Below are 25,783 nucleotides of genomic sequence, written 5' to 3' on the forward strand. Positions count from 1 at the left end.
ATATTTCTAATGTTGTTGGGCACTCTACCAAAGGAAAAGTTAGCATTTCTTACTAATTCATAGAGTATTATGGAAAGAGGAAAAAGGTCTATAAAAGAAGCCAATAAGTACGTATATAATGACAGATAGAAAAAAATTGCAGCAACAGAATTCTTGCCAACTTCTAAACTCATTAGCGTGACAGTGACATTCTCATTAAAAATAGCATAATCAGAAGCACTCTGAGGAACTGTGCCTTCTGATGTTTTACTGCAACAAAATCCTCCATTAAAAGCAATTGTGTACTCCCTTGTATCATATCTATAAAATAAATAACCTTTGAGTAAATGGAAATATTTTCAGAAAAACTTTTGTACAAATATACAAAGGTGTCATTCCAGTTTTTACAAGTCTTTAGACTTAATGACCTTGGGGATAGCCATTTCTTCCATTTCTGGTTTCCATACTGGCAAATATGGTGGAAACAACACTGTGGCATACAGAAGAGGCTTATGCTGGAAATAATTCTCATTAATTGGTTGCTTATGTCTAATGTAATGTGAGAGCCTATTTTAGAGTTTGACTTAGTTTGTGCTGTTTCATTGTTTTCCTTCCCATTGTAGGCAATTGGCGTCCGATTGAATGAGCTGTGCCACGGGGAAAGTGAGAGCCCAGCCAACCTGCTGGGTCTCATTTACGATGAAGAGACCAAGAGGAGACTTAGAAAGGAGGATGAGGAGGAAGACTTTTTAGATGACAGTAAGGAGACTCCCTTTACTACAAGAACCCCTGCTTGTAAGAACCTCTGCTTTAGGAGCACTTAATACTTCTCTTTTCTCCTTCATATTCTTACCACCTCCCCATGTCTTTCCACTGCTCCTTCTCCCCTTTTCCCTGTGCATGGGTGTAAAGCATGTGCATAAAGCCACACAGAGACAAGGCAAGAACCAGAAAGAGAAGACAGAGAGGGGTAAGGAGCTGCAGGCAAGATGGAACATTTATTCTTTTCTTGTCTTTGACGAAACGAATATTGGTATTAGACTTCTCTGAGAAAATATCTCTGAGGCACTATAGTTGTGGAAAATTTACTGTCCTAGAAGAGATTTTGTCAGGTTTTGTGTTTTTTAAATTGCTCCAGGAAAGAAAATCAGACCAAATAAAATTGAATATGAAATATTTTCCAAATCACTAAAATATTGAAAATTTTAAACAGAGTATATTATAGTATTTAACATGACACTTAAATATTAAAATATTCAGAGGTTGCTAGAACTGTGAATGTCTGCTGTACTGTACCTATTTATTAAATTTAGAATTGAATTTCATCATAGAAAAGTAGAGACAAAAAGATTCCTATTACATCCTTCTTCAACATCATTTTGTGCATACCTGTGTTCTATACCATACAAGCTTTTGTGTATATGTACCACTGCCTTTTATGGAATACAAAATTCCAGTTATAGTTATGGAATTCGTATCTTTATATGATGAACATAGTGAGATCTCTTCCTCCTGACCTTCCCCTGTGGTTTGAAATTCAAGCTCCCTGACTACATGTTAAGAATTGTCCTTCATTAGGTGATTCAGACCTACTGCATTGTTGCAGTCATGAAATGTAAAAGAATGGATGGGGCATAACATTAGGCAGGACTAAATAAGAATCAAAGAAAACTCTTATGATCTTCCTTTCCACGTTCCTTCCAAAGTTTTTTTTTTTTTGCATTTTTAAATCATGTTACCCCTTCTAAGACCTTATCAAATCAGAGCAAATCTTCTTGACGTAGCCATTGACAAAACACCAAATTATTATGTCAGTCTTTCAACCTAATAATGAAGGTTGGCCCCAAAGATATCTAAAGTAGCCTAGACTATCTTAGAATGAGGTTTATCCAACAATCACGGAACCTAGGGAAGGCCCACCATAAGACCCATCTAGCCAGAAGGCATTCTAAGCCATCCTGGAACTTCCAGGGGCCCTTCAGAACAGAGAGAAGCTGAAGCAACATTAAATGCATGCATCCTCCTAGGCCAAAACAACTTGAATCTCCATTAGACTGCATAAGTGTCATTTACCAATATGTTATGCCTAGAATATTAGTTTTTTGTTGAGACTAGGTGGAACTCAATCCTTGTTTATTATAACAGGATATTTAATATGATAGCCCTGAAAGAGCCTAGACTAAGACTAAGCTCATTGTCTGCAGGACTGGTAAGAAAAGCCTGGATGATAACCTTAGGAGTGAAACAACAGACCCAAAAGTCTATACTGAATGTCTAGTGTTCAATTATTTTTTAAAAAGTGTTGCATATCCACACAATATTTAGTCAAATAGCCCCTCTGAGACACATATAAGATTGATATGTCTGATTTTTAGTTCCACTTTCAAGTCAATACACAGCTCATCTTGCATTTAAAAGCTGATTATGGTGCAAGCAACTTTCGGGCTGGAAATTCTACAGAAGCTTGTCTTTTCCATTCTTGATGAGAGGCAAAGTCCCCGGCAACAAATTAACTCGGGAGAGAAAATGGTTTTCCTGAAAAAACAATAGCTTAAATATCTACAGAAAGACCGTAATTTCCACCTATTTTCAAATGAAATCATGAAGTATGTATTCTATTCAATTAAGAAAGCCTAACACCCAGCAAACATTTTAGAGATATTTTTAGGACTGTTCATATGTAATGATATTGTGATTGCTTGATGACTTGATTCATTTAAAATGGATAACCATTTCCTTTCTTTTATAAGAGAAAGAATTCTACATGGTTTTGATTTTTTCTGAACACTTAAATAATCAATATATTTCTGCATCATCCTGTGTCATCAGTTGTGATGACACATATCTGAGAACTAATTCTGAGAATTAAAAAAATCACTATGGTGTACCATGGCCATTATCTGTCTTTAGAGCAAAATCTGTTAGCTGGCTTCTAGTGGATACAACGCTTTACTAATTCAAAGGTCAGTATTCTGCAGAGCAAAAGAGAATATTTGTACATTTCTAGTATAGCTATGCCTTAATTTGACAGGCTAGCTTGCACAAACTGTATGATATATGTGATCCAGTAAGTATGTCTTGTCTGTGTTGCAGAAACACATTTGGACTAGAGCTGAAACAACTTCACTGCCCTCAAAACAGCAAGACAGACATCCCTCATAAAATGAACTGACAGAATTTTTATAGCTCCAAATCTAGTTCACTGCCATATACATAGTCTAAATCTGATTGAATAGCAGCGTAGAAATCTTGCGAGATTACTTCCCATTTCTGTTTTCGTTAAAAGGTATTCTAGTTTATTTGGAGCTGCATTTTGTTACTCTGTGATGCTTTAAGGAAAATAATTTAGTTCTGCTTGTTCAATATTTTAATACTGAAGCACTCTGTAGAATTTGCAAAATGGAGGAAGAGAGATGCTTATGTTAGTGCATAAATCATGCTAAAGGAATAGGTAAATTGAACTTACATAGATATAGATGAAGTCCTCATATGTAATTGGATGTTGGACATATATAGGTAACATTCTCATATGCAATTTGATTTTACACATGTGTAGCTATGTCCATCAAACTATGCATTTCTGTATTTTTTGTTGATTTGTCTCCTTATGAAAGAACACTTTCATTTCATAGGTACTGTGAACCCCTCTAAATGCGGTTGCCCCTTTGCCTTGAAGATGGCAGCATGTCAGCTTCTTCTGGAGATTACCACCTTCCTGCGAGAGACCTTTTCTTGCCTGCCCAGACCTCGCACTGAGCCTCTGGTGGTAAGTTAAAGCATGCATGTTAATAATCAGGTTACTTGGAGAGGCCAGGCGTGTGTCTGGGTTTCCAAGATTCACAGTTTTCTTAAATGTTCCATGGCTAGTGTATCACATAATTTTAAAAATTCAACCAAGGGATTTTGAAACATAAAAAGAAATGCTCTTTTCCTCATTACAAATAATAATAACTCCAAAGTCAATCTAGAAATCAGTGAAGGTTTTCCTACTGGATACAGTGTTTCTTTGATCACTATCAATTATGCTGGGAATATCTAGGAGCCTTTAGCTTCCTTTACTCTGAAAATATGAGGAGTTTTATGGCTAATGTTTTCCAGAACTCACCAACAAATTTTTGTATACCAACTGCTCATAAATCTGTATAGAAATTTGCTTCGTAATGAGTGTTCTCATTTAAATTATGGTTGAAAGTACTCCAGTATTTAGTGTCTAAAATCCCCAAATGTACATTGTTATTTCTGTAGCATTTCCTAGAGATTATGGATAGACAGAAATAAGACCATGCATGTGTGTATGCACACACACACACACACACACACACACACATGCGTGTATGCATATACATTCATGTGTGGTATACCATGAAGGCCTGATTTGTTTAACCAATGATATAAATATAAATACTATGCAAGAACCAGGCACGTTCACAGAGTGTGTGGCACGGGGCACACCTTGGAGTCAATTTTCCTTCACTCCTAGTTCTCTAATGGGCACCAAGTTTCCAGTGGTTCTTTCATCACAGGCATAATCCAGCTGGAGCTGAGGAACCAGACTATCTCCCAGAGCAATCGTTACATAAACAATCTATGTGTTTCCGTTTAAGCAAATTTTACAATCCACAATCCACCACCTCTCCTTCTTTTTTTTTTTTTTTTTGAGATGGAGTCTTGCTCTGTTGCCCAGGCTGGAGAGCAGTGGCGCGATCTCTGCTCACTGCAAGCTCTGCCTTCCCAGTTCACACCATTCTCCTGCCTCAGCCTCCCAAGTAGCTGGGACTACAGGCACGTGCCACCGTGCCTGGCTAATTTTTTGTATTTTCAGTAGAGACGGGGTTTCACCATGTTAGCCAGGATGGTCTCGATCTCCTGACCTCATGATCTGCCTGCCTTGGCCTCTGAAAGTGCTAGGATTAAGGTGTGAGCCACCGCGCCCGGCCACCTTTCCTCCTTTTTAAACCAAACTCGGCATGAGCAAGGCCGTGTCCCAAGCAAGGCCAGGCGGTGTGGGGAGAGGAGTGAAAGAATGGGGGTTCTGGTGTCACTGCATGACACCTCTGCCTCTGGTTTTCCGGGGTTCTAGGAAGACCATTCATTGCCTCACACTCTAGAACAGAAAGTGGATATTTTCAAGTTAGAAATATTTATGAGTAAACTGTCTGCTCTCAAGAGAAACACCCACATTTGGACTGTGACACTACCATTTGGATATTGAAAAGAGAAGTTTCTTCTACTGCCCTTATGTAATTTCATAATAACCTGAATCTTTAATTTTCTGAATTGTCACTTTCACTATTATATTGAGACTACTCTGTAAAATCAAATCAAGGCCACCACTCAGCACTTCTGTAGGCTTCTATCAGTATTATCCCTATCAACATTCTAATGATGTTGAAGTCTTCATAAAAGCACAAAGTACATCTACTTTTAAGTTTTCAGATTGTTATTGGTCGCCATTTTGATCCACTGTAATAAAACAAAATAAGAATCCTAAAGTTTGACTAGGTTATTTTTGTTTTCCCTATCAATTCTATAAAACTAGAGTTTAATGGTCCTTATTATTGTAACAAATTTGCTTTTAAAAGATCAATCAAATCTTCTAAATTTGATTAATATAATTTGACTAACCTACAGTTAGTCAGTTAGCAAGAGGAAAATTTTTACTTTATGTCACCTTTAATTGGGCCTCTGAAATCTTTTATTCATTACACTAGGATTTTCATTGTTAATGTGTACGTTTGTGTATTGTGTCGAGATGTGGCCTTTATAACATAAAGAGGGAAAGGACCTTTTTCTCACATTTCAGCTATCTAACCCTAGTTGATAGTAAAGAAAACTCAAGCCACATTCTAACTTATTGAAATGTTTTACCAACACAGAAATTCTTACAATTGTTTTCTGTTTTTAAATTGTGGTAAGAGCACCTACCATTGGATTTCTCCTCTTGATGAATTTTTAAGTGTATAATATGTTATTGTTGACTGTAGCTATAATGTTGAACAGCACATCTATGGAGCGTCTTCCTCGACTGAAATTTTATGCCTTTCTATTAAGTAATTCCCCCATTGTGCCCTCCCACCAAGTCCCTGGCAACCACCATTCCACTCTTTTTTTTTTTTTTTGAGACGGAGTCTTGCTCTGTTGCCCAGGCTGGAGTGCAGTGGTATGATCTTGGCTCACTGCAAGCTCTGCCTCCCAGGTTCACGCCATTCTCCTGCCTCAGCCTCCCGAGTAGCTGGGACTACAGATGCCCACCACCATGCCCAGCTAATTTTTTTTATTTTTTTTAGTAGAGATGGGGTTTCACCATGTTAGCCAAGATGGTCTTGATCTCCTGACCTCATGATCCGCCTGCCTTGGCCTCCCAAAGTGCTGGGATTACAGGCGTGAGCCACAGCATCCAGCCCCCACTCTTTGATTCTATAAATTTGACTATTTTACTACTTACTCATATAAGTGGAATCATGTAGTATTTGTCTTTCTGTGACTGTGTTATTTCACTTAGGATAATGTCTTCAGAGTTCATCCATGTTGTCACATGTCAGAATTTCCTTCTTTTTTAAGGCTACATGGTTTTTTAAGAAATGGCACTAAACAGTAAATCCACAGAGTAAGCATAAATACAGCCAAAGTGACATTTTTTCACCAGATAGATCCTTAAATGTAACTTAATTAGTGTGCTTCCCCCCCTCCCCCACAAAGAAACAACTTCTGGTAGCATTTTGTAAACCATGCAATTAAATTATGTCTAAACAAAGGAAAAGGCAGCATTTTTATAAGATTTATAGTCTAAAACAGCATAAGCAAATTTTTTTCTAAATATTATCTTCTAAACTTGAGAACAACAAAAGAATATTTTTTAAACGAAATTTTGTTTATAAAACTGCTGGTCTACTAAAATGTTTCCCAGTTGAATTAGTGAGACCAATCGATGATGACTAAGCAACATGTAATGAAAACAGTAATTCCCATCAAATGCATAGATGAGTCTATAATAATAAAGAGGAAGGTGGTAAGGAGGTCTCTGTATGTCTACATTCGTTTGTTACAGAAAACAGCATATTGGGTCCTTTTGTGCAATATTGTGCTAGAGGCTGTACCAACCATGCCAATGGAATTTAACAAATCAGGTTATAAAAAAATATACTGCTGAAACTTGCTTAGCCATATGCAGAAAATTGAAATAGGACCCTTTCCTTATACCTTATACAAAAATTAACTCAAGATGGGTTAAAGACGGATGATTTTATTATAAATATACATACATGTGTATGTTCATTGCAACACTATTCACAGTAGCAAAGACATGGAATCAACCCAAATACCCATCAATAATAGACTGGATAAAGAAAATGTTGTACATATACACCATGGAATACTATGCAGCCATAAAAAGGAATGAAATTATCTCCTTTGCAGGGACATGGATGGATCTGGAAGCTATTATCCTCAGCAAACTAACAAAGGAACAGAAAACCAAACACCACATGTTCTCACTTATAAGTGGGAGCTGAACAATGAGAACACATGGAAACAGGGAGGGGAACAACACACACTGGGGTCTGGTGGTGTGGGGGTGGGGGTTGGGAGAGCATCGGGATAAATAGCTAATGCATGCAGGGCTCAATACTTCAGTGATGGGTTGACAGGTGCAGCAGACCACCATGGCACACGTTTGCCTATGTAACAAACCTGCACGTCCTGCACATGTATCCTGAAACTTAAAATTAAATTAAATTAATTCTTTTTTAAAAAAGGAGAAAAAACCACTGGATTTCAGAGGTTTCTAAAGTTAAAAAAATCAGAAGCAAAATACAATTCATAGCTACCAAGACAAAACTAATGAATATTTATTGAGAATAAAGTATGAGCAAGGTGGTGTGATGGTTGCAGGGGTGGGGATGAAGGTGATACAGAGATAACTATATTGTAACAGGAGAACCAACATACAAAAAATTACTTTCTGAAGCAAAATGTAAGAGGGTCCCTGAGAAAGTAGCAGAGAGCCACGGCTAGCCAAAGAAGGGGCTGAATAGCTCTGATGAACCTTCTTGGAAGAGGTCATATTTGAATATAGCTTTGAAAGACTAGGTAGGATTTGGACAAGCAGATAAAAGAAGAAATTGGAAGGGAGAACTACTTTTGTGAATCAGAATTATTATATGATTGCTTCTTATCCCAACTAAGAAATTTTCCTCATTAGATTTGGCTACCACAATGGAAGGTAGATTAGGTTATTTTTTTTTTTCTAAAAGGGATTAATTTCAGGGAAGCACTTACATTTATAGAATATTCTTGATGATGGTAAAATAGATTCCATGTAGTTCCTATATTTTTCTAGGTGTGATATAATTTTCTGAGTCAAAATGTAACTTCTGTTCTTAAGCCAAAAGGACAAGAAACAAAATGTAGGGTCTAAAATGTTAACTTTTTTTTTTTTTTTTTTTGAGATGGAGTTTCACTCTTCTTGCCCAGGCTGGAGTGCAGTGGTGTGATCTTGGCTCACTGCAACCTCCACCTTCCAGTTTTAAGTGATTCTCCTGATTCTCCTGCCTCAACCTCCTTCGTAGCTGGGACTACAGGCACCTGCTATCACGCCCACCTAATTTTTGTATTTTTAGTAGGGACGGGGTTTCACCATATTGGCCAGGCTGGTCTCGAAATCCTGGCCTCGTGATCGGCCTGCCTTGGCCTCTCAAACTGCTGGGATTACAGGTGTGAGCCACTGTGCCCAGCCTAAAATTTTATCTTATTGATGACAATCAAAAGCATAAGATTTTAATCTAGGTGCAAACTTTTTAAAAATCTTCAAAAAAATTAAAAAATATTTTTATTTTTTATATTTATCTGAATCTAAGGGTTTATTATGTCATAATTAGAAAAATACAGTATAAAAATAAAATTAGAATTTTATATATATTTTTAGGTACTCCAAAAGTACTTTATAAGTTAATAATTACATATGATCTTGACCAGGCTCAGTGGCTCATTGCTGCAATCCCAACACTTTGGGAGGCTGAGATGGGAGGATCACTTGAGGTCCAGAGTTTGAGACTAGCCTGGACAACATAGCAAGACCCCATATCTACAAAAAAATTAAAAAATTAGAAAATTAAAAATAAAAAAGAATAAATATGATCTTTAGGATAAACAAATCTCTATTCACAGGACAAGTCAAATTCTCAATTTGGGGCCTCAGAGACCAAACTTCTATTAGGTAATTACTCTCCTCAAGGCTTACTTTATTATATGAGATCATTGTGTTCAGCCTCAGATGATGATGGAACTCCTGTCATACTTAAATCCTCTTAGAAGGGAGTAAGAAATTCCCCCAATGTGTGATACTGCTTTGAGCCTCTGGCCTTCATGCATGAGGTTTCTTAAGGCTGAACTGCCTTTCCCCACTTGTTTGCCAAACTATCTTTACTTAATCCTCAAGACTTAACTCAAACATCAACTCTTTGTTCATTTTATATTTCTGCTGTAACAAACTACCAGAAATTTAGCTGTTTATAGCAGCACAAACATGTCACAGTTCTGGAGGTCAGAAATCCAAGGCAGGTATTGCTGGGCTAAAATCAAGGCATTGGCAAGGCTGCATCCATTCCTAGGGCTCTAGGGAAGAATCTGTTTTCTCACCCTTTATTCATCATCTAGAGGCCACCCACATTTCTTGGCTTATAGCCCTTTCCGTCGTCTTTTTATTATTTTTTATTTATTTTTTGACAGAGTTTCCCTCTTGTTGCCCAGGCTGGAGCGCAATGGTGCAATCTCAGCTCACCACAACCTCCATCTCCCAGGTTCAAGCAATTCTCCTGCCTCAGCCTCCTGAGTAGCTAGGATTACAGGCATGCGCCACCTCGCCCGGCTAATTTTGTATTTTTAGTATAGACGGGGTTTTTTCTCCATGTTGGTCAGGCTGGTCTCAAACTGCCAACTTCAGGTGTTCTGCCCGCCTCAGCCTCCCAAAGTGCTGGGATTACAGGTGTGAGCCACTGAGCCCGGCCCCTCCATCTTTATAGCTAGAAACATCGCATCTCTCTCATCTTTCTTTCATAGCCACAGCTTCCTCTGACTACAGCCTGGAAAGGCTCTCCACTTTTAAGGATTTGTGATTGGGCCCATTTAGCTAGCCCAGAATAATCTCCCAATCTTAAGGTCCTTAGCCTTAATCACATCTACAAAATCCTTGTTGCCATGTAAGGCAACATATTCACAGGTCCCAGGGATTAGGGCATCTTTGTGGGGCTGTTATTCTGTCGAGCACAGTTCCGAGTCTGATTTCCGAGCTCCTACTCTCAGTCTTAAAATTTATCACTTGTTTGCCTTCTCAGTTTCTATCTTGGGATTCTGAGCTCCTTTAGAGATCAAAAAAAGTTCCTTATTTATCCTTCAGTACCTAACACATCCATGCTTGATGCATGATTTTTAAATAAGAGATAAAGGCCAAAGATGCAGCCAAAACTGTGGACAAAGAGTTAGAAGGTAAGGAAAATAGTTGTGGATTTGGATCAAGGCCTATGCTTTTGGAAGGTAAAGCATGTGAGGAAAAGGGGAAAAATACTATGAATTAGGAAAGATTTTATTTATTTTTTAAGTCAAGAATAGCTTTGCATGGTCACAATCTAAAATTAGCGTCAGATAAAGGAATCTGGCTGTTTAAACACAGTTGTGTATAATTCAAAATGGTGGGAGGCTTGCCGCGAGACCAATGCAGCGCTGGGGAGATGCCAGCACTCATGTGCTCCTCACTGGCATTTTAGGACTTGGAGAGCTGCAGACTTCGTTTGGATCCCGAGTTGGACCGGCACAGATATGAGAGGAAGATCAGCTTTGCTGGGGTTCTGGACGAAAATGAAGACTCAAAAGATTCTCTCCACAGCAGCAGCCACACTCTCAAATCAGATGCAGGAGTCGAGGAGAAGAAAGGTATGGAAACACAAAGGTTTCTTCATGTTTCAGGGTTTCTCATTTCTCATAGGATATTTGCACTAGGGTCTAAACTACAAAATTGTGTACCCAAATTGTTGACTTCCTACAATACTGACTGTGTAGGCTTTATGATGGAAAATCATGCTTGTTAGAAGTTGGTCTCTGCAGTCAGAGAGGCCTGGCTTCCAATTCCAGCTCAGAAACTCTCCATATTCCATTACAGCTATAAGATGAACCATTATTTGATTTACCAATAAGAAAAGAAAAATACTCCCAATTGAACTTTTACATAATGCTCTCTTATCACTTAGCTTGTCTTTTATTGTTTTTTTTTTGTTTGTTTGTTGCTTTTTTATTTGTTTGCTTTTTGTGAGACAGAGTCTCACTCTGTCTCCCAGGCTGGAGTGCAGTGGCGCAATCTCGGCCCACTGCAACTTCTGCCTCCCAGGTTCCAGTGATTCTCCTGCCTCAGCCTCCCTGGTAGCTGGGATTACAGGTGCCCGCCACCATGCCCGGCTAATTTTTGTATTTTTTTTCTTTTCTTAATATGCTTTTATTAAAATGTAAAACATAATAAAATGAGAAAAAATAATATTATGTTTCTCAATTATCTTAACATCAATGGCATCTATTTGCACGAAATTCTTGGGCACCATTACTTAATGTGAAACTAATTTGCTAAATAGAATCTCGTTTTAAAAACTACACCTCTGCTAAACACTTGTAGGGCTAATCTCATCAATTAATAAAGCACTAGGCTTATTTAATCATTTTTGTGAAACTATGAAGACAGAAAGAACAGCTACAGTCTTTCTGCATTGCTAAATGCACATTAAACAAGTTCCATAATCATGGAATAGACCAGATATTAACCAGATATGAAGTTTTTATATTTGATTTTTTAAATGGGAGACTACTTTATGAGTCTTCAAGTAATATACTCAGCCTACAGGTTGCTTGTAATTTTTTCAATAGATAAGAATGACCTAGAAAAGTTATTTATGGAACCACGTTATTTAAGAAAGATAAAAGTGTTACAGGGTTTACAGAATTTCTTTTGGCCTGGCTAAGGATGTTTTCTAGACAGTGGTATTTTAAAAATAGTTCAGTATTTTCCATCTGTACGTATCATTTCCATTATAATTAACTTAAATTCACCCACTTGTATGCACATACACACCTTGGCCTAATTTGGTCATTCATGTTTCTGTCACTCTGTCCCTAGGTCTTTTTATTTTTATTTTTTATACTTTAAGCTCTGGGATACATGTGCAGAACGTGCATGTTTGTTACATAGGTATAGACATGCTGTGGTGGTTTGCTGCACCCATCAACCTGTCATCTACATTAGGTGTTTCTCCTAATGCAATCACTCCCCTAGCCCACCACCCACGGACAGGCCCCGGTGAGTGATGTTCCCCTCCCTATGTTCATGTTTCTCATTGCTCAACTCCCACTTATGAGTGAGAACATGCGGTGTTTGTTTTCTGTTCCTGTGTTAGTTTGCTGAGAATGATGGTTTCCAGCTTCATCCATGTCCCTGCAAAGGACATGAACTCATCCTTTTTTATAGCTGCATAGTATTCCATGGTGTATATGTGCCACATTTTCTTAATTTTTGTATTTTTAGTAGAGATGAGGTTTCACCACTTTAGCCAGGCTGGTCTCAAACTCCTGACCTCAGGTGATCCACCTGCCTCGGCCTCCCACCAGGTGTGAGCCAACGTACCCAGCTGCTTGTCTTTTACTCTTATTGAAAAAGGACATTCAGACCTAATTAGAAGTAGTTTACTATTATTATTATTATATATCATTCTTGTGCAATCCTATATGTATATATATAAATAAAATTAACTGGTTAAGGTTTTTGTAAACTATCTTCAACTCAGAGTTTAAATGTCTTAATTACTTTTCAACTCACAGTTATCTAATGTCTATGTTTCTATGTGTGAGAATGTCCTCTGTGCCATCACAATGTTAGTGATGCATCATTTCTTAAATGGATTTATAAAAAAAGTAAAGTTTTTTGTGCTAATTACTTAAGCCAACTTGCACCCATATGAAGTTAGCCCACCTTTAGTCCCTCTTCAGCAATGTTGCTAAACACATCTGACTTACCCACCTCACCCACCCACCTACCCCTCACTATCACTTGATTCCTTAGGGTTAAAAGATCCTGTCACTCATTCTGTTTAACTTTTTGCTGGTGCTTTACATTTTCACACAGACAAGCAATAACAAAAGTGTCACAACTGCTACCTGGTGCAAGTGATCATAAGATGTCATCTCTTGCATGACAAATACCAATTTCCAGATATGTTAAAATGTGAACAAGTTGTGCATCTTAAGATGGGTGATATTTAGTAACTCAGTATGTGGCCTTGTCCAAGTTATTTACCTTCTAAGCCACAGTTCTCTTTTCTGTAAAACTGGGTTAACACCTACTGCATTGCGATGTTGAAAACTTTTAATAAGACAATGCAAGTGAAGTGTAAACTTAATACCTGGTGAATTGTAGGTACACAATAAATAGCTATTGTTGTTGGGTTTTTAAATATACATAATAAGCATCTAGATTAGAACCCACATAGAAAATCCTAATTATGAACTAAAGATTGCAAAGTTTTAAGTTGCCCTCTAGAGCCTCCTTTAAACTGCCAACTTCACTATTTGATTTTGCCATTTTAAAAATTCCATTGCCTTTCCATGTTTTTCCCATGAATTTCAATTAAAAGAACATCTGCACCTTTGCTAGAAGAGTCAAAAATGATTTTATGTGTTGAAGTATTTTGTAGCATCCTATAGACAATGACTCAATAAATTTTGGATAACAACAAATGAACGATTCTTAGAAGGAATAGCCCTGTGTAGAGAAAACACACAATATTTAAAAGGGAATAGATATACATTGGGAAAAGTTTGAATAGTTCAAGATCAAAATGTTTTCACAACATTTTTAAAATACAGATAATCATATATCATATTCTATTGAATTTATGGCCAAAAGAAGCCATGTTGCAGGAAGGATAAGTCAAGTCTTGAGCAATTTTTGAGTATGAAGAAGTATCAAATGAATATTTTTTCAAATATTACTTACTTCAGACAATTATACTGCATATGATGAGAAGCTTCCCTCTTTTAAACATATCCCAAAGAGATTTTAATTTAGGAGGCAGTCTTTTCTTTCCTTATTCAAAGTAATTATGCTAATTATATTTAAGATAGTAGATAATTACTAATATTACACAATTAAACTTCAGCAGAGTAAAATTTACACCATTTTATAAAATAAAATATCTGATTAATTTTAAGAACTTTAATTTGATGATTTTTATTCATGTAAATTGGCTTTAATATTTCAACACTCAAATGCTGAATATTTTTTCTACACACAGAATGGTTATGTTAACATATGAAAGTTGTTTAATAAACAAAGAATGGAAAACTGGAGTTATAAGTTAAATGAGAATATATCCATAAAATGTCCTTAATCAGTTGATGAAAATCTTCCCAAAGATTCCTAAATATTCCTTAATCCATTTGACAAGCTGTCAGCTACTAAAGCCAATATGAAAATGAAGACAATAGAGACACTGCTAATTACAGTTTTTAAAATTTTATACCATTTGGTTTTATAAAACCTTAAGATGCTAGTTCTTGAAATAAACACCCTGAGGACAATTCAGATTCTACCAGGAAAAATTCAAGTGAAATAATCATTTAGAATAGTAGGAGATGGGTCGGAAATGTATGCAAAGGGCAAACAGGGTCTGGTAGATGTGGTTAGAAATTTAATTTTGTTTCAAGTGCATTAGAGTTTTGATAAGTTTTACCAGAAATGTGATATAAGGTGTGTATTTATGATTTATGCATTTAAAAGATGACTTAATCTATGGGAGCAGAGGGAAAGGTGAAGCAGTTATGTAGTTACATTAGTACAGGGAAAAGGGGATGGAGCTGTCAAAATCCTACGATATTTTGAAATGTACAGCCAGCAGGACTTGCTAATTGATACAATGTGAGGTGAAAGAAAAGGCCAAAGATGTTTTATCCAATTTAGATGGATTTGTTTCACTTTTGTACTAGTTCTTGTTGTTATGGAGATAAAGGCTAAAATTCAATGCTGCACAATCTCAACTGATGTTTTTCATGTACAATACCAAATATAAATTCTAACTGCTGTGCTCCTTGTAAATAACCAGTGCCATAATTCTGAACTGTAATTTTTCAGTGCTATAGGATATCTCCAACTATCCTTTTTGGTGGAACAAGCTCTCAAAATTAAATTTCTTTCTGATTACATTAATTTGAGTTTATTTTGCTGCATCTGTAGGCCAAAAAGTGTCATAAAATTGGGCAAATAATATTAGTGTGTGCCTCTGTAAAAATCTAAGAATTATCTGTTTAATATTTTCTGTGCTTCCGAATCTACTTAGACATGAAATTGCACTCGTAGTCATTACAAAATTTTAATTATTTTCTGTTTCAAACATATTTCAGATAGGTGATAAAGCCTTAATTAAACATAAAAATAATATTGAAAAGTATACTGTGTGAGTTTTGTGCTATAATTAAAATGCAGCTTTATGGTTCATAGCCTTTGTGGGATTTGTCTAACTGTGCTGCAAGAAATTCCATCCAGATGTGAAATTCTACTGAGATGTGTTCAGGGAGCTCCATGGGGCCTTTGCCAGCTGTGTGGTGATAATTTTAATCTTTCTCCATCACAACAGTAAATCAGAACTTTCACATTATTCAGCAGGAATTCTTCTGACCTCCTTTAAATGGCATTAAAAGTATACATTTAGCTAACGTTTTAGTTATACAAGTTCTATCACAGTCACATTAACTCACTTATGAATGAGAAACCTGAAACTAACATGCAAACTTTCTGATTAGGAATTTTAAAATATTAACAACTGTGCCTTAAACAATTAGTAAGAAATCTTGTTCATGTCTTAAGAAGGTAAGCTTATAAAATTGGCCCCTTCCTGGTAATGGACTTTAAACCCTGAAAACTTACTTTATCCCACCCTTATAAAATCAGTGTGTGAAAACACCAAATCTTGAAAAGGAAGGAGGTGTGTATATGACTATGGAAAATAAGGATGCTGTTGATTTAAAGAAAGATAGGTTCAAGTTTAAATGCATTTCTTTTACCCGTTTATTTTCCTCACTGATTACTATTTCTTCCAGAACACTAAAGATGAATAATGCATATTCTTCTTGGTATGCATAGACTGTTTTAAGTTTGGCTCGGGGGGGTTGCACCATTTGGAATCACATCTCACCCAGCCTTTTGACTGAGAGGAGGATAGTATGAAGTCATTAAGTGCATTGAAAATGGAGCCATTTCACACTCATGCTCACCCAAAGCACCCCAGTGAAGACAGATTGTTTAGTGCCTTTTCTGAGGAGCAGAGTGGAAGCCACTGCTGACTATTGGAGAGAGAAGCACCTTTGGTTCTTATTTCTGAATGAGGTATTCCAAAATGAAGGGGTTTACGTGACAGCTTACAGAAGTCTGTAAGTCCCATTTCGAAAGGAAAGCAAAAACAAATGGTTTGTGGTTCTCTTGAATCAAGGAATCCCGTGATACAAGTGTACTAACAGTCCTAGTTGATGCTGCCCCAAAGGCACACTCATGCTAGTGAAACCTGGGCCAGAAAGCGAGCAGGTTGTTCCCAGTTCCGATGAGCTTTGTGTCCAAGAAAGAAGCTGCACCAGCCCTTCCAGATGGTTCCTGCAGGACTGGGGGCTTGGGAGAAGCTCCTTGTCCAGAGTGCTCATCCAGGCCAGCAGAGGAGGCTGATCAGGGACAAGTTGGGGAGAGATGGATATAACACTGGCTGGGGAACACTAGGGGGGAAAAAGCCCTATTTTATTCTTTTAATACAGTTCCCAGCAGGAAGATCAGGATAGGAGGTTCTCGCCTGCTCCAGATTAAAGGAACCCGCAGTTTCCAGGTGAAGAAGGGGGGTTCCTTGTCCAGCATTCGCCGGGTCGGCAGCTTAAAGAGCAGCAAGTTATCACGGCAGGACTCAGAGTCTGAGGCTGAGGAGCTGCAGCTGTCCCAGAGCAGGGACACTGTCACTGACCTAGGTAACATAGAGGAGTGGGGTGTGCAGGGACGTGGGGGGTAGGAAGACAGGGCCCAAGTCCCAAAAGAGCTGAAGTCCATTTTCTTACACATAAATAGATGGAGGGCAGAGCCATAGGGTAGACAACCTGTTCAGCCTGAAAACCATACTACCCTTGGTAGAGCAAGGCAGCTCAAGCCTTGATGTGCATATGGGTCACTGGAGAGGCTTGTTAAAATGCAGATTCTGATTCAGCAGATCTGGGGTGGGGATCTGAGATTCTACATGTTTAACAAGCTTTCTGGTGGAGCCGATGCTGCTGATTTCAAGGACGACACTTTGAGCAGCAAGGATGTGGAGTATTCATTAGGGAAAGAAAACACTTTAATGACAAGGACAGTCTTTGAAATTCAGATGCTTGTGTATTCATTCTTTTGATCAGAACATTCAATGTCAAATGTAATTCCCTTGGGGAGGACTACCTAAAGATTCTCTGTATTTTAAAGTCTCTATTTAACAGTATGAACAACCAAAATCTCAGAGAGTAAAGATTGTCTAGACCTGACAATGAGTGATCTTCAACAAGTCATTTAGCTTCTCAGGGATTTGTTTTCTCTGACTACACAGTGAGAATAATTCTTGCCTACAATGCAAGGATGCTCTAAAGATAAATTAGAAGATGACCATACAATGTGTTAAACACCTGAGAATGAAATCAGTGTACAGTCAAAGCATGAAAGTTATAGATTGTCATTGTAGGCTCTAAAGAGATTTCAAATACCAAAATATGGCAGTCCAAAATATGGGCCCTAATTAGTATCTTAATAGACAAGCAAAAGATTAAGTAGGCATGAAAGTAGAACTCACCAGCTGCCTAACATTAAATATTAGGTAAAAGTTGAAGCACATTCACTTTGCCATTCAGTTTCTGTATGCAAGGCAAAATAGAAAGCTCTCCTTACTAGGTAAGTAGTTTCAAAAGTCAGCAAGAAGTGTGGATAAATTATCGATCAAGTCTGCTGAAATAAAAGCTGAGTATATTTAATCAAAGAAGGTTTAAAATAGAAAATGCTTCTGTATCCACCCACCCTCGCCTTTGAAAATAGCTGATTTATGCATTACTTAAGATTCAGCTTATTTCTTAAGGAGACATTTTTTTTAAAGTATATATGACTTCTTTTTTTACAAGTCTGAAGCTAGAGCATTATCATCAGTTAATTTGGGGAAAAATTATTGCAATTAATTATTTAAATTGATCGATTTATCCTGACCAATTGAGTCAAAATAGCCAGGTTGAAAACATTGTTTTGTCATTAAAAAGACCTATAAAAGTTTTTAGATTTGAGGGGAAAGCTTTGTTGTGTAGTCTACCAAGTAGGGAATTCTTGAGAGATATTTCCTTTATACTTTCACACAGAGAGGAGTTTGGACACAAGGGCTGTCCACAGTTGGACATGATTGCTTCCAAATTTCCTTAGTTTTTCAGAGGTACCTGCCCATCTTTGAAATAGCTCTGGTAGCAAAGCCTGGTGGCTAGAGCAATAGCACTAGCTGCAGTCACAGAACAGTGGAGGCAGCAGTCACTGTGAGGCAGGTTAGTTGCTGTCCCTCCTTAAATACACCTGGTCAGTCTGGAATGGATTTGGGCGCACTCAATCAATAACTGGCTCATCTCAGCAATTCAAGGACTTGACTCTGTTTTTTTTTCTCTGCTCCCATCTCTCAAAATGGAAGCCACCATAACAGAGATCATAAATGTCTTTGAAATTGCCAGTTCAGCTGGTGGTGAAGGGAACAGCTCCTGTTAATATTCCTCCAACAAAGTCAATGCTATGCCATGTAACCCACTGGGCCATGGTAGTCTGCCCTAGGATTCAGAAGCATGGACAACTATACCATACCAACGTGCTCTCCAGGGAGACCGAACACTGAAACCTTTCTTGGTATTTTTCTTTTGAAGAAGGGAGTCCTTGGAGTGCAAGCGAGCCCAGCATTGAGCCAGAGGGAATGAGTAATGCCGGCGCGGAGGAGAATTACCACAGAAACATGTCGTGGCTTCATGTAAGTAGGAATCTCAGAAACAGCTCTGAGATCAATTTCTTTTGGCACTGGGGAAGATCCAAGGAGGGAGGACAAGAGATTATACTAAATCATCATTCCAATCTAGCCTCCAAGAGAAAGCAGGGGCTTATGTTTTACCTGAATATCTCAACACTCTCTAGGATTGGTATTCTGCTGGATTGTACTCATCTTAAGCTTAACTAAGACCAAGTATTTTGGTTATGGCTGGCTTGCGGGTCACCATAAGTCAGGGAAAATCTTGAGGCCAGGTTGGTGGTCAAGATAACCTGAGTGACACAGCGTAGGTATCACCATCAGTTTTAAACAGGTTACTGCAAATTTTGAGAGCAAGGTCATGGTGTTGCTCTTGGGTGTGTATTAGATCAAATTTTAAACTGGGGCAAGGACACTCTAAGATGGTGAATGTCGTATGTCCAAGGGTGAGCCAGAGGGCACAGGCAGGAGGTGATCCCAAGGAAACTCTGGGCATGGGGTAGAGTCCAAGACTTGAGCTGAGCATGAAGAAAGAAGTAAGGAGAAAGGTAAGGGAATGTAACCTCAGTTGTACGAGTGGCAGGGTATCCCCAGGACCATCACAGGGGTCACCATTCACCCTGATTTTAATCTGACTTCCTGGAAAAGTCAGATGAGCACTAGCTGGTGCATAATGGTCCTCGGATATATGGTGGCTCACCTTCACTGTGGAAGCAGTCACCAGAACTGACTGATTTGAGAATCTCTGAGGCAGCTGTTTTTTTAAGGTAAACTTTTTAGTGAACTCTAACCTACCCACTGAAAAGCATACAAAACCTATGTATACAGCTCAATACATTTTTATGAAGTAAATACATCTGTGTAACCACTGCCAGGTTGAGAAAACATTATCAACACCTAAGAAATCCTACGCAGGTCCTCTACCAGACGCTACTCTTCCCTGACGGTAACCACCGTTCTACCTTCTAACACCATAGATTCGTTTTGTCTGTTTTTGAAATGCATGTAATTGGCATCATATACTACTACTCTGTTGTGTCTGGTTCCTTTTCCTCATATAAATGTAGGTCCTCCAATTTTGTTGTTCTTCTCCTTCACAATGGCCTGGTCTACTCTTGGCTAGACTCACATCCATTTAGAATCACCCTGACTGTTTTAATTAATTTAAAAAAAAACTTCCAAAGCAGACTTGAGTGTAATACATAGATGAATTTAAATGAATCATATCTTTATGATATTGAATCTTCCAATGTTTAAAATGGTCACTCCACTAATGTCTGTTTCTCCATTTATTTAGAGCTTCTTTAAATGTCTTTCAATAATGCCTTTTAGTTTTCTGTGTAGTGTTCCATAAATAAACACCTCTGGAAGCATTGTGTAAGAACAGTGCTATTTCTTCTTTAAATATTTGGAAGAAATCACTGGCCACGCCTTTTAAACCTAAAAATTTCTTTATGGGAGAGTTTTAAATTACAGATTCAGTTTTATGTAATACAGCTAAGACCATTTAGATTTTATATTTCTTCTGGGAGCAATTCAGGTAAACTGATATTTTTTTGCTAAGATTTTTTTCATTTAATATCAATATTCAGATTTATCAGCAAAAAGGTTGTTTATAATATTCTGTTAAGATCATTTTAAATTCTGTAGGATCTACAGTGATTTACATTTATTGTTTTTGATATTGGTGGATTGTCTTCTCTTCTTTTTTAAATAGTGTCTTTCTAAGAGTTTGTCAATTTTGTCTTTTAAAAGAACCAGAACCAGATTTTCATTTTGTCATTTTTAGAATGTTGAATTTTTGTTTTACTAATATTTTCTATTATCTTTATTACTTTCTTCTACTTTTTTTGAGTTTAATTTGCTTTTGTTTTTTTCTTAACTTCTTGACACGGATACTCAGATGATTGATTTGCAACCACTTTGCTAACATGAATTTAAAGCTATAAATATTATCTAGAAGCAGTTTTAGCTGCATCATGCAAGGTTTGATATATGTTCATATCATTCAGTTAAAATATTTTAAAATTTTCATTGTGATGTATTCATAATTGATCACAGATTTTTTTAAAAAAAATTATTTTTAATTTTTGGGGGTACATAGTGTGTATATTTGTGGGGTACATGAGGTGTTTTGATACAGGCATGTAATATGAAATAATCACATCAAGAAGAATGGGGTATCCATCTCCTCAAGCATTTATCGTTTGTGTTACAGACAATCCAATTACATTCTTTTAGTTATTTTTAAATGTACAGTTATTATTGACTATAGTCACCCTATTGTGCTATTAAATAGTAAGTCTTACTCATTCTATTTTTTTGTATTCATTAACTTTCCCCACCTCTCCCTCAACCCCCTACTACCCTTGCCAGCCTCTGGTAACCATCTTTCTAACTCTCTATGTCCATGAGTTCAATTGTTTTGATTTTTAGATCATCCCACAAATAAGTGAGAACATGTGATGTTTGTCTTTCTGTGGCTGGCTTATTTCACTTAACATAATGATCTCCAATTCTATCCATGTTGTTGCAAATGACAGGATCTCATTCTTTTTTATGGCTGAGTAGTACTCTATTGTGTATATGTACCACATTTTTTTTGTTCATTCGTCTGTTGATGGACATTTAGGTTGCTTCCAAATATTAGTTATTGTGAACAGTGCCAAAACAAACATGGGAGTGCAGATATCATGATCAAGTCCACAGCTGATAACTTCAATGTATGAATCTATTTTCTTTACTCTTCTTGGTCCTGCTCCTAAAATGCCTTGTAATTATATTGACTAAACATGGTGTATAAAAAAATTATAGAGGTGCAGTGGTAGATACATGTCATTATACATTTGTTAAAATTCATAGAATGTACAAAGCAAAGCGTGGACCCTAATGTAAACTGTTGACTTTGGGTGATAATGGTGTGTCAATATAAGTTCATTGATTGTAATAAGTGTACCACTCTGAGGCAAGGTGTTGATAGTAGGAGAGGGTGTCATGTATGCAGACAGTGTATATGTGGGAACTCTCTGTACTTTCTGTTCAATTGTAATGTGAAGCCAAAACTGCTCTAAAACATAAAGTTTATTAATTTAAAAAAAAGCACTGGGGCTCTAGTTGATGTTTTCTCTTTCCAGAGAGGATTCACCCTGTCCTCTGGCAGACAACAAAGAAGCAGATCACCTCAGTCCAGTCAGGGACTATACTAGCTGGACTTGGACTATTTCTAGCCTGTCCTTCCACACCCTCTACACACACCTTTTAATATGAAGATGTCCAAGACTCCCAGTGAGAGTCTGGGGTATGTCACAGGGCCTCTCATTCTTGCTGAGTCAGGAACTACAATTTGTGTTTCCCCATCACAATGAAATTGCCAAAGTCTCTACTCTGTCAGCTGGTCTTTGCTTCTCTTCTTAGCTACTCAATCAGCCAATGCCTAGAAGGGAAAACTGTCACCCAGTGTCAGTCGGACTTATTTGGACCTCATTTCTCTACAGGGTCTAGACTATTCAGTTTCTCCCTTCTTTGGTAATTCCAAATTCTAATTTTTACCTCCTAGCCCCCATGAGATTGCCTAAGGCTCTGCCTAGCTTCTTGGCCAGTTATGCCTAAGATGTAGCAAATATCTCAAGGAGAAATGTGATGTGTCCTCACATAGTCCTCACCTCAGCGAATATCCTTTCTCTCCACATCATACCCTTCATCCTGACTGCCTCACTGTCTTATGCATTCAAATATGTATATTTATGTATCATATCTGTGTGTATACAGGCATACCTCATTTTATTGTACTTCACTCTACTGTGCTTTGGAGATATCGCATTTTTTACAGACTATAGGTTTGTGGCAACCCTGCAATGAGCAAGTCTGTTGGTGCTGTTTTTCTAATAGCATGTGCTTACTTTGTGTCTCTGTGGCACATTTTGGTAGTTCTCACAATATTTCAGGCTTTTTCATGGTTGTCGTTTTTTATGGTGATCTGTGATCAGTGATCCTTGATGATATTATTATCATTGTTTTGGGACACCATGAACCACACCCATATTGATGTTGAACTTAATCAATAAATGTGTGTGTTCTCATTGCTCCATGGACCAGCTGCTTCTTGTCTCTCTCCCTCTTCTAGGGCCTCCCTATTCCCTGAGACACAGCAATATTGAAATTAGGCTGATTAATAACCCTACAATGGCCTGTAAGTGTTCAAGTGAAGGAAGAGTTGTGTGTCTCTCACTTTAAATCAAATGCCATAAATGATTAAGCTTAGTGAAGAAGATATGTTGAAAGCCAAGATGCACTGAAAGTTAGGCCTCTTGTACCAAAAAGCCAAGTTGTGATTTCAAAGGAAAAGTTCTTGAAGGAAATCAAAAGTGCTACTCCAGTGAACACACGAACAATAAGAAAGTGAAACAGTGTAATTGCCGATATGGAGAAAGTTTTAGTGGTCTGGACAGAAGATCAAACCAGCCACAACATTCTCTTAAACCCAAAGCCCAATTCGGAGACTAGGTTTTAACTCTTTTCAGTTCTGTGAGGGCTGAGAAAGGTGAAGAAGCTGTATAAGAAAAGTCTGAAGTTAGCAGAGGTTGCTTCATGAGGTTGAAAGAAAGAAGCCATCTCCATAACATAAAAGTGCAAGGTGAAGCAGCAAGTACTGATGTAGAAGTTGCAGCAAGTTATCCAGAAGATCTAGCCAGGATCATTGATGTAGGTGGCTATACTATAAAATGATTTTTAATGTAGAAGAGCCTTTTGTTAGAAGAAAATGCCATCTGGGACTTTGGTAGCTAGAGAGAAGTCAATACCTGGCTTCAAAACTTAAAAGAACAGGCTGATTCTCTTGTTAGGGGTTAATGCATCTGGCAGCTTGAAGTTTCAGTCAGTGCTCATTTGCCATTCTGAAATTCTAGAGCCCTTAAGAATTATGCTAAATTTACTCTTCCTGAGCTCTATAAATGGAAAAATAAAGCCCGGATGACAGCCCATCTGTTTCACAGCATGGTTTCCTGAGTATGTTAAGTCCACTGTTGAGATCTACTGTTCAGGAAAAAAAACAAAAAAAAATTTCTTTCAAAAGATTGCTGCTTATTCACAATGTGGCTGGTCACTCAAGAGCTCTGATGCAAGTGTGCAAGAAGATTAATGTTGCTTTCATGCCTGCTAATGCAGCATCCATTCTGGAGCCCACAGATCAAGGAGTATTTTGACTTTCAAGTCTTATGATTTAAGAAGTTCATTTTGTGGCCAGGTGTGGTGGTTCACACCTGTAATCCCAGCACTTTGGGAGGCCGAGACAGGCGGATCACGAGGTCAGGAGATCAAGACCATCCTGGCTAACATGGTGAAACCCCGTCTGTACTAAAAATACAAAACAAAATTAGCTGGGCGTGGTGACGGGCACCTGTAGTCCCAGATACTCGAGAGGCCAAGGCAGGAGAATGGCATGAAACCGGGAGGCGAAGCTTGCAGTGAGCCGAGATCCCGCCACTGCACTCCAGCCTGGGCAACACAGCAAGACTCTGTCTCAAAAAAAAAAAGTACGTTTTGCAGGGGTGTAGCTGCCACCACAGACAGTTATAGGGATTCCTGTGATGGATCTTGGCAAAGTAAATTGAAAGCTTCTGGAAATGACTCACCATTCTAGATGTCATTAAGAACATTTGTGATTCACAAGAGGAGATCAAATATCAACATTAACAGGAGTTTGGAAGTAGTTGATGCCAACCCTAATGGATGACTTTGAGGAATTCAAGACTTCAGTGGAGGAAGTAACTGCAGATAAGGTGGAACTAGCAAGAGAACTAGAATTAGAAATGGAGCCTGAAGATGTGACTAAATTGCTGCAGTCTCATGATAAAACTTGAGTGGGTGAGGAAGTACCTCTATGGATGAGCAAAGAAAGTAATTTCTTGAGATGGAATCTACTCCTGGTAAGGATGTTATGAACGTTATTGCAATGACAACAGATAATTTAGAATATTACATAAACTAAGTTGATAAGGCAGCAGCAGGGTTGTAGAGGGTTGATCGCAATTTTGAAAGAAGTTCTACTGTGAGTAAAATGCTATCAAACAGTATCACATGCTAGAGAAAAACCTTTCATGAAAAGAACAGTCAATTAATGGGCCAAACTTCTTCATTGTCTAATTTAATAAATTGCCACAGCCACCCCAACCTTCAGCAACCACTTCTCTCTCTCATCAGTCAGCAGCCCTCAATATCAAGACCCTCCACCAGAAAAATAAAAATTATAACTTGCCAAAGGCTCAGGTAATTGTTAGCATATTTTAGCAATAAAGCATTTTTAATTAAGGTATGTACATTGGTTTTTTAGACATGATGTTATTGCACACCTAATAGACTATGGTATAGTGTAAACATGATTTTTATATGCACTGAGGGAAATAGAAAAATTGTGTGACTCACTTAAATGCAACATTTGCTTTATTGTGGTGGTCTGGAACTGAACTCTCAATATCTCCAAGGTATGCCTGTATACACGTGTGTGTGTGTGTGTGTGTGTGTGTGTGTGTACAGTCATCCCTTGGTATCCATGGGGATTGGTTCCAGGGCCTCCCATGAATACCAGGATACACAGATGAGCAAGCCCCTGATATAAAATGCTATAGTATTTGCATATAAACTATGCACATCCTCCCACATACTCCAAATCATTTCCAGATTACTTATAATACCTAATACAATGTAAATTCCATATAAGTAGTTATTATACTGTATTGATAATG

At 37.8% G+C, this 25,783-nt stretch overlaps 1 protein-coding gene across 19 annotated transcripts in view; it reads left to right on the forward strand.

Moving 5' to 3' along the window:
* The window catches only part of UNC80 (unc-80 homolog, NALCN channel complex subunit), a 228,567-nt gene that overhangs the window by 106,442 nt on the left and 96,342 nt on the right, over positions 1-25,783 (forward strand). For 12 of the 19 annotated variants that reach the window (XM_009444163.5, XM_009444168.5, XM_009444169.5 and 9 more), the window contains 5 exons: positions 603-774; positions 3,612-3,745; positions 10,740-10,905; positions 16,807-17,010; positions 18,949-19,049. In XM_009444163.5, the coding sequence (XP_009442438.2) occupies positions 603-774; positions 3,612-3,745; positions 10,740-10,905; positions 16,807-17,010; positions 18,949-19,049 (777 nt within the window). The remainder of the gene's footprint in view (positions 1-602; positions 775-3,611; positions 3,746-10,739; positions 10,906-16,806; positions 17,011-18,948; positions 19,050-25,783) is intronic. The other 7 variants (XM_054680141.2, XM_009444167.5, XM_009444173.5 and 4 more) reach the window with 3 other exon arrangements.

The sequence above is a fragment of the Pan troglodytes genome, chromosome 13 (assembly GCF_028858775.2).
Source record: "Pan troglodytes isolate AG18354 chromosome 13, NHGRI_mPanTro3-v2.0_pri, whole genome shotgun sequence".
Lineage (NCBI taxonomy): Eukaryota > Metazoa > Chordata > Mammalia > Primates > Hominidae > Pan > Pan troglodytes.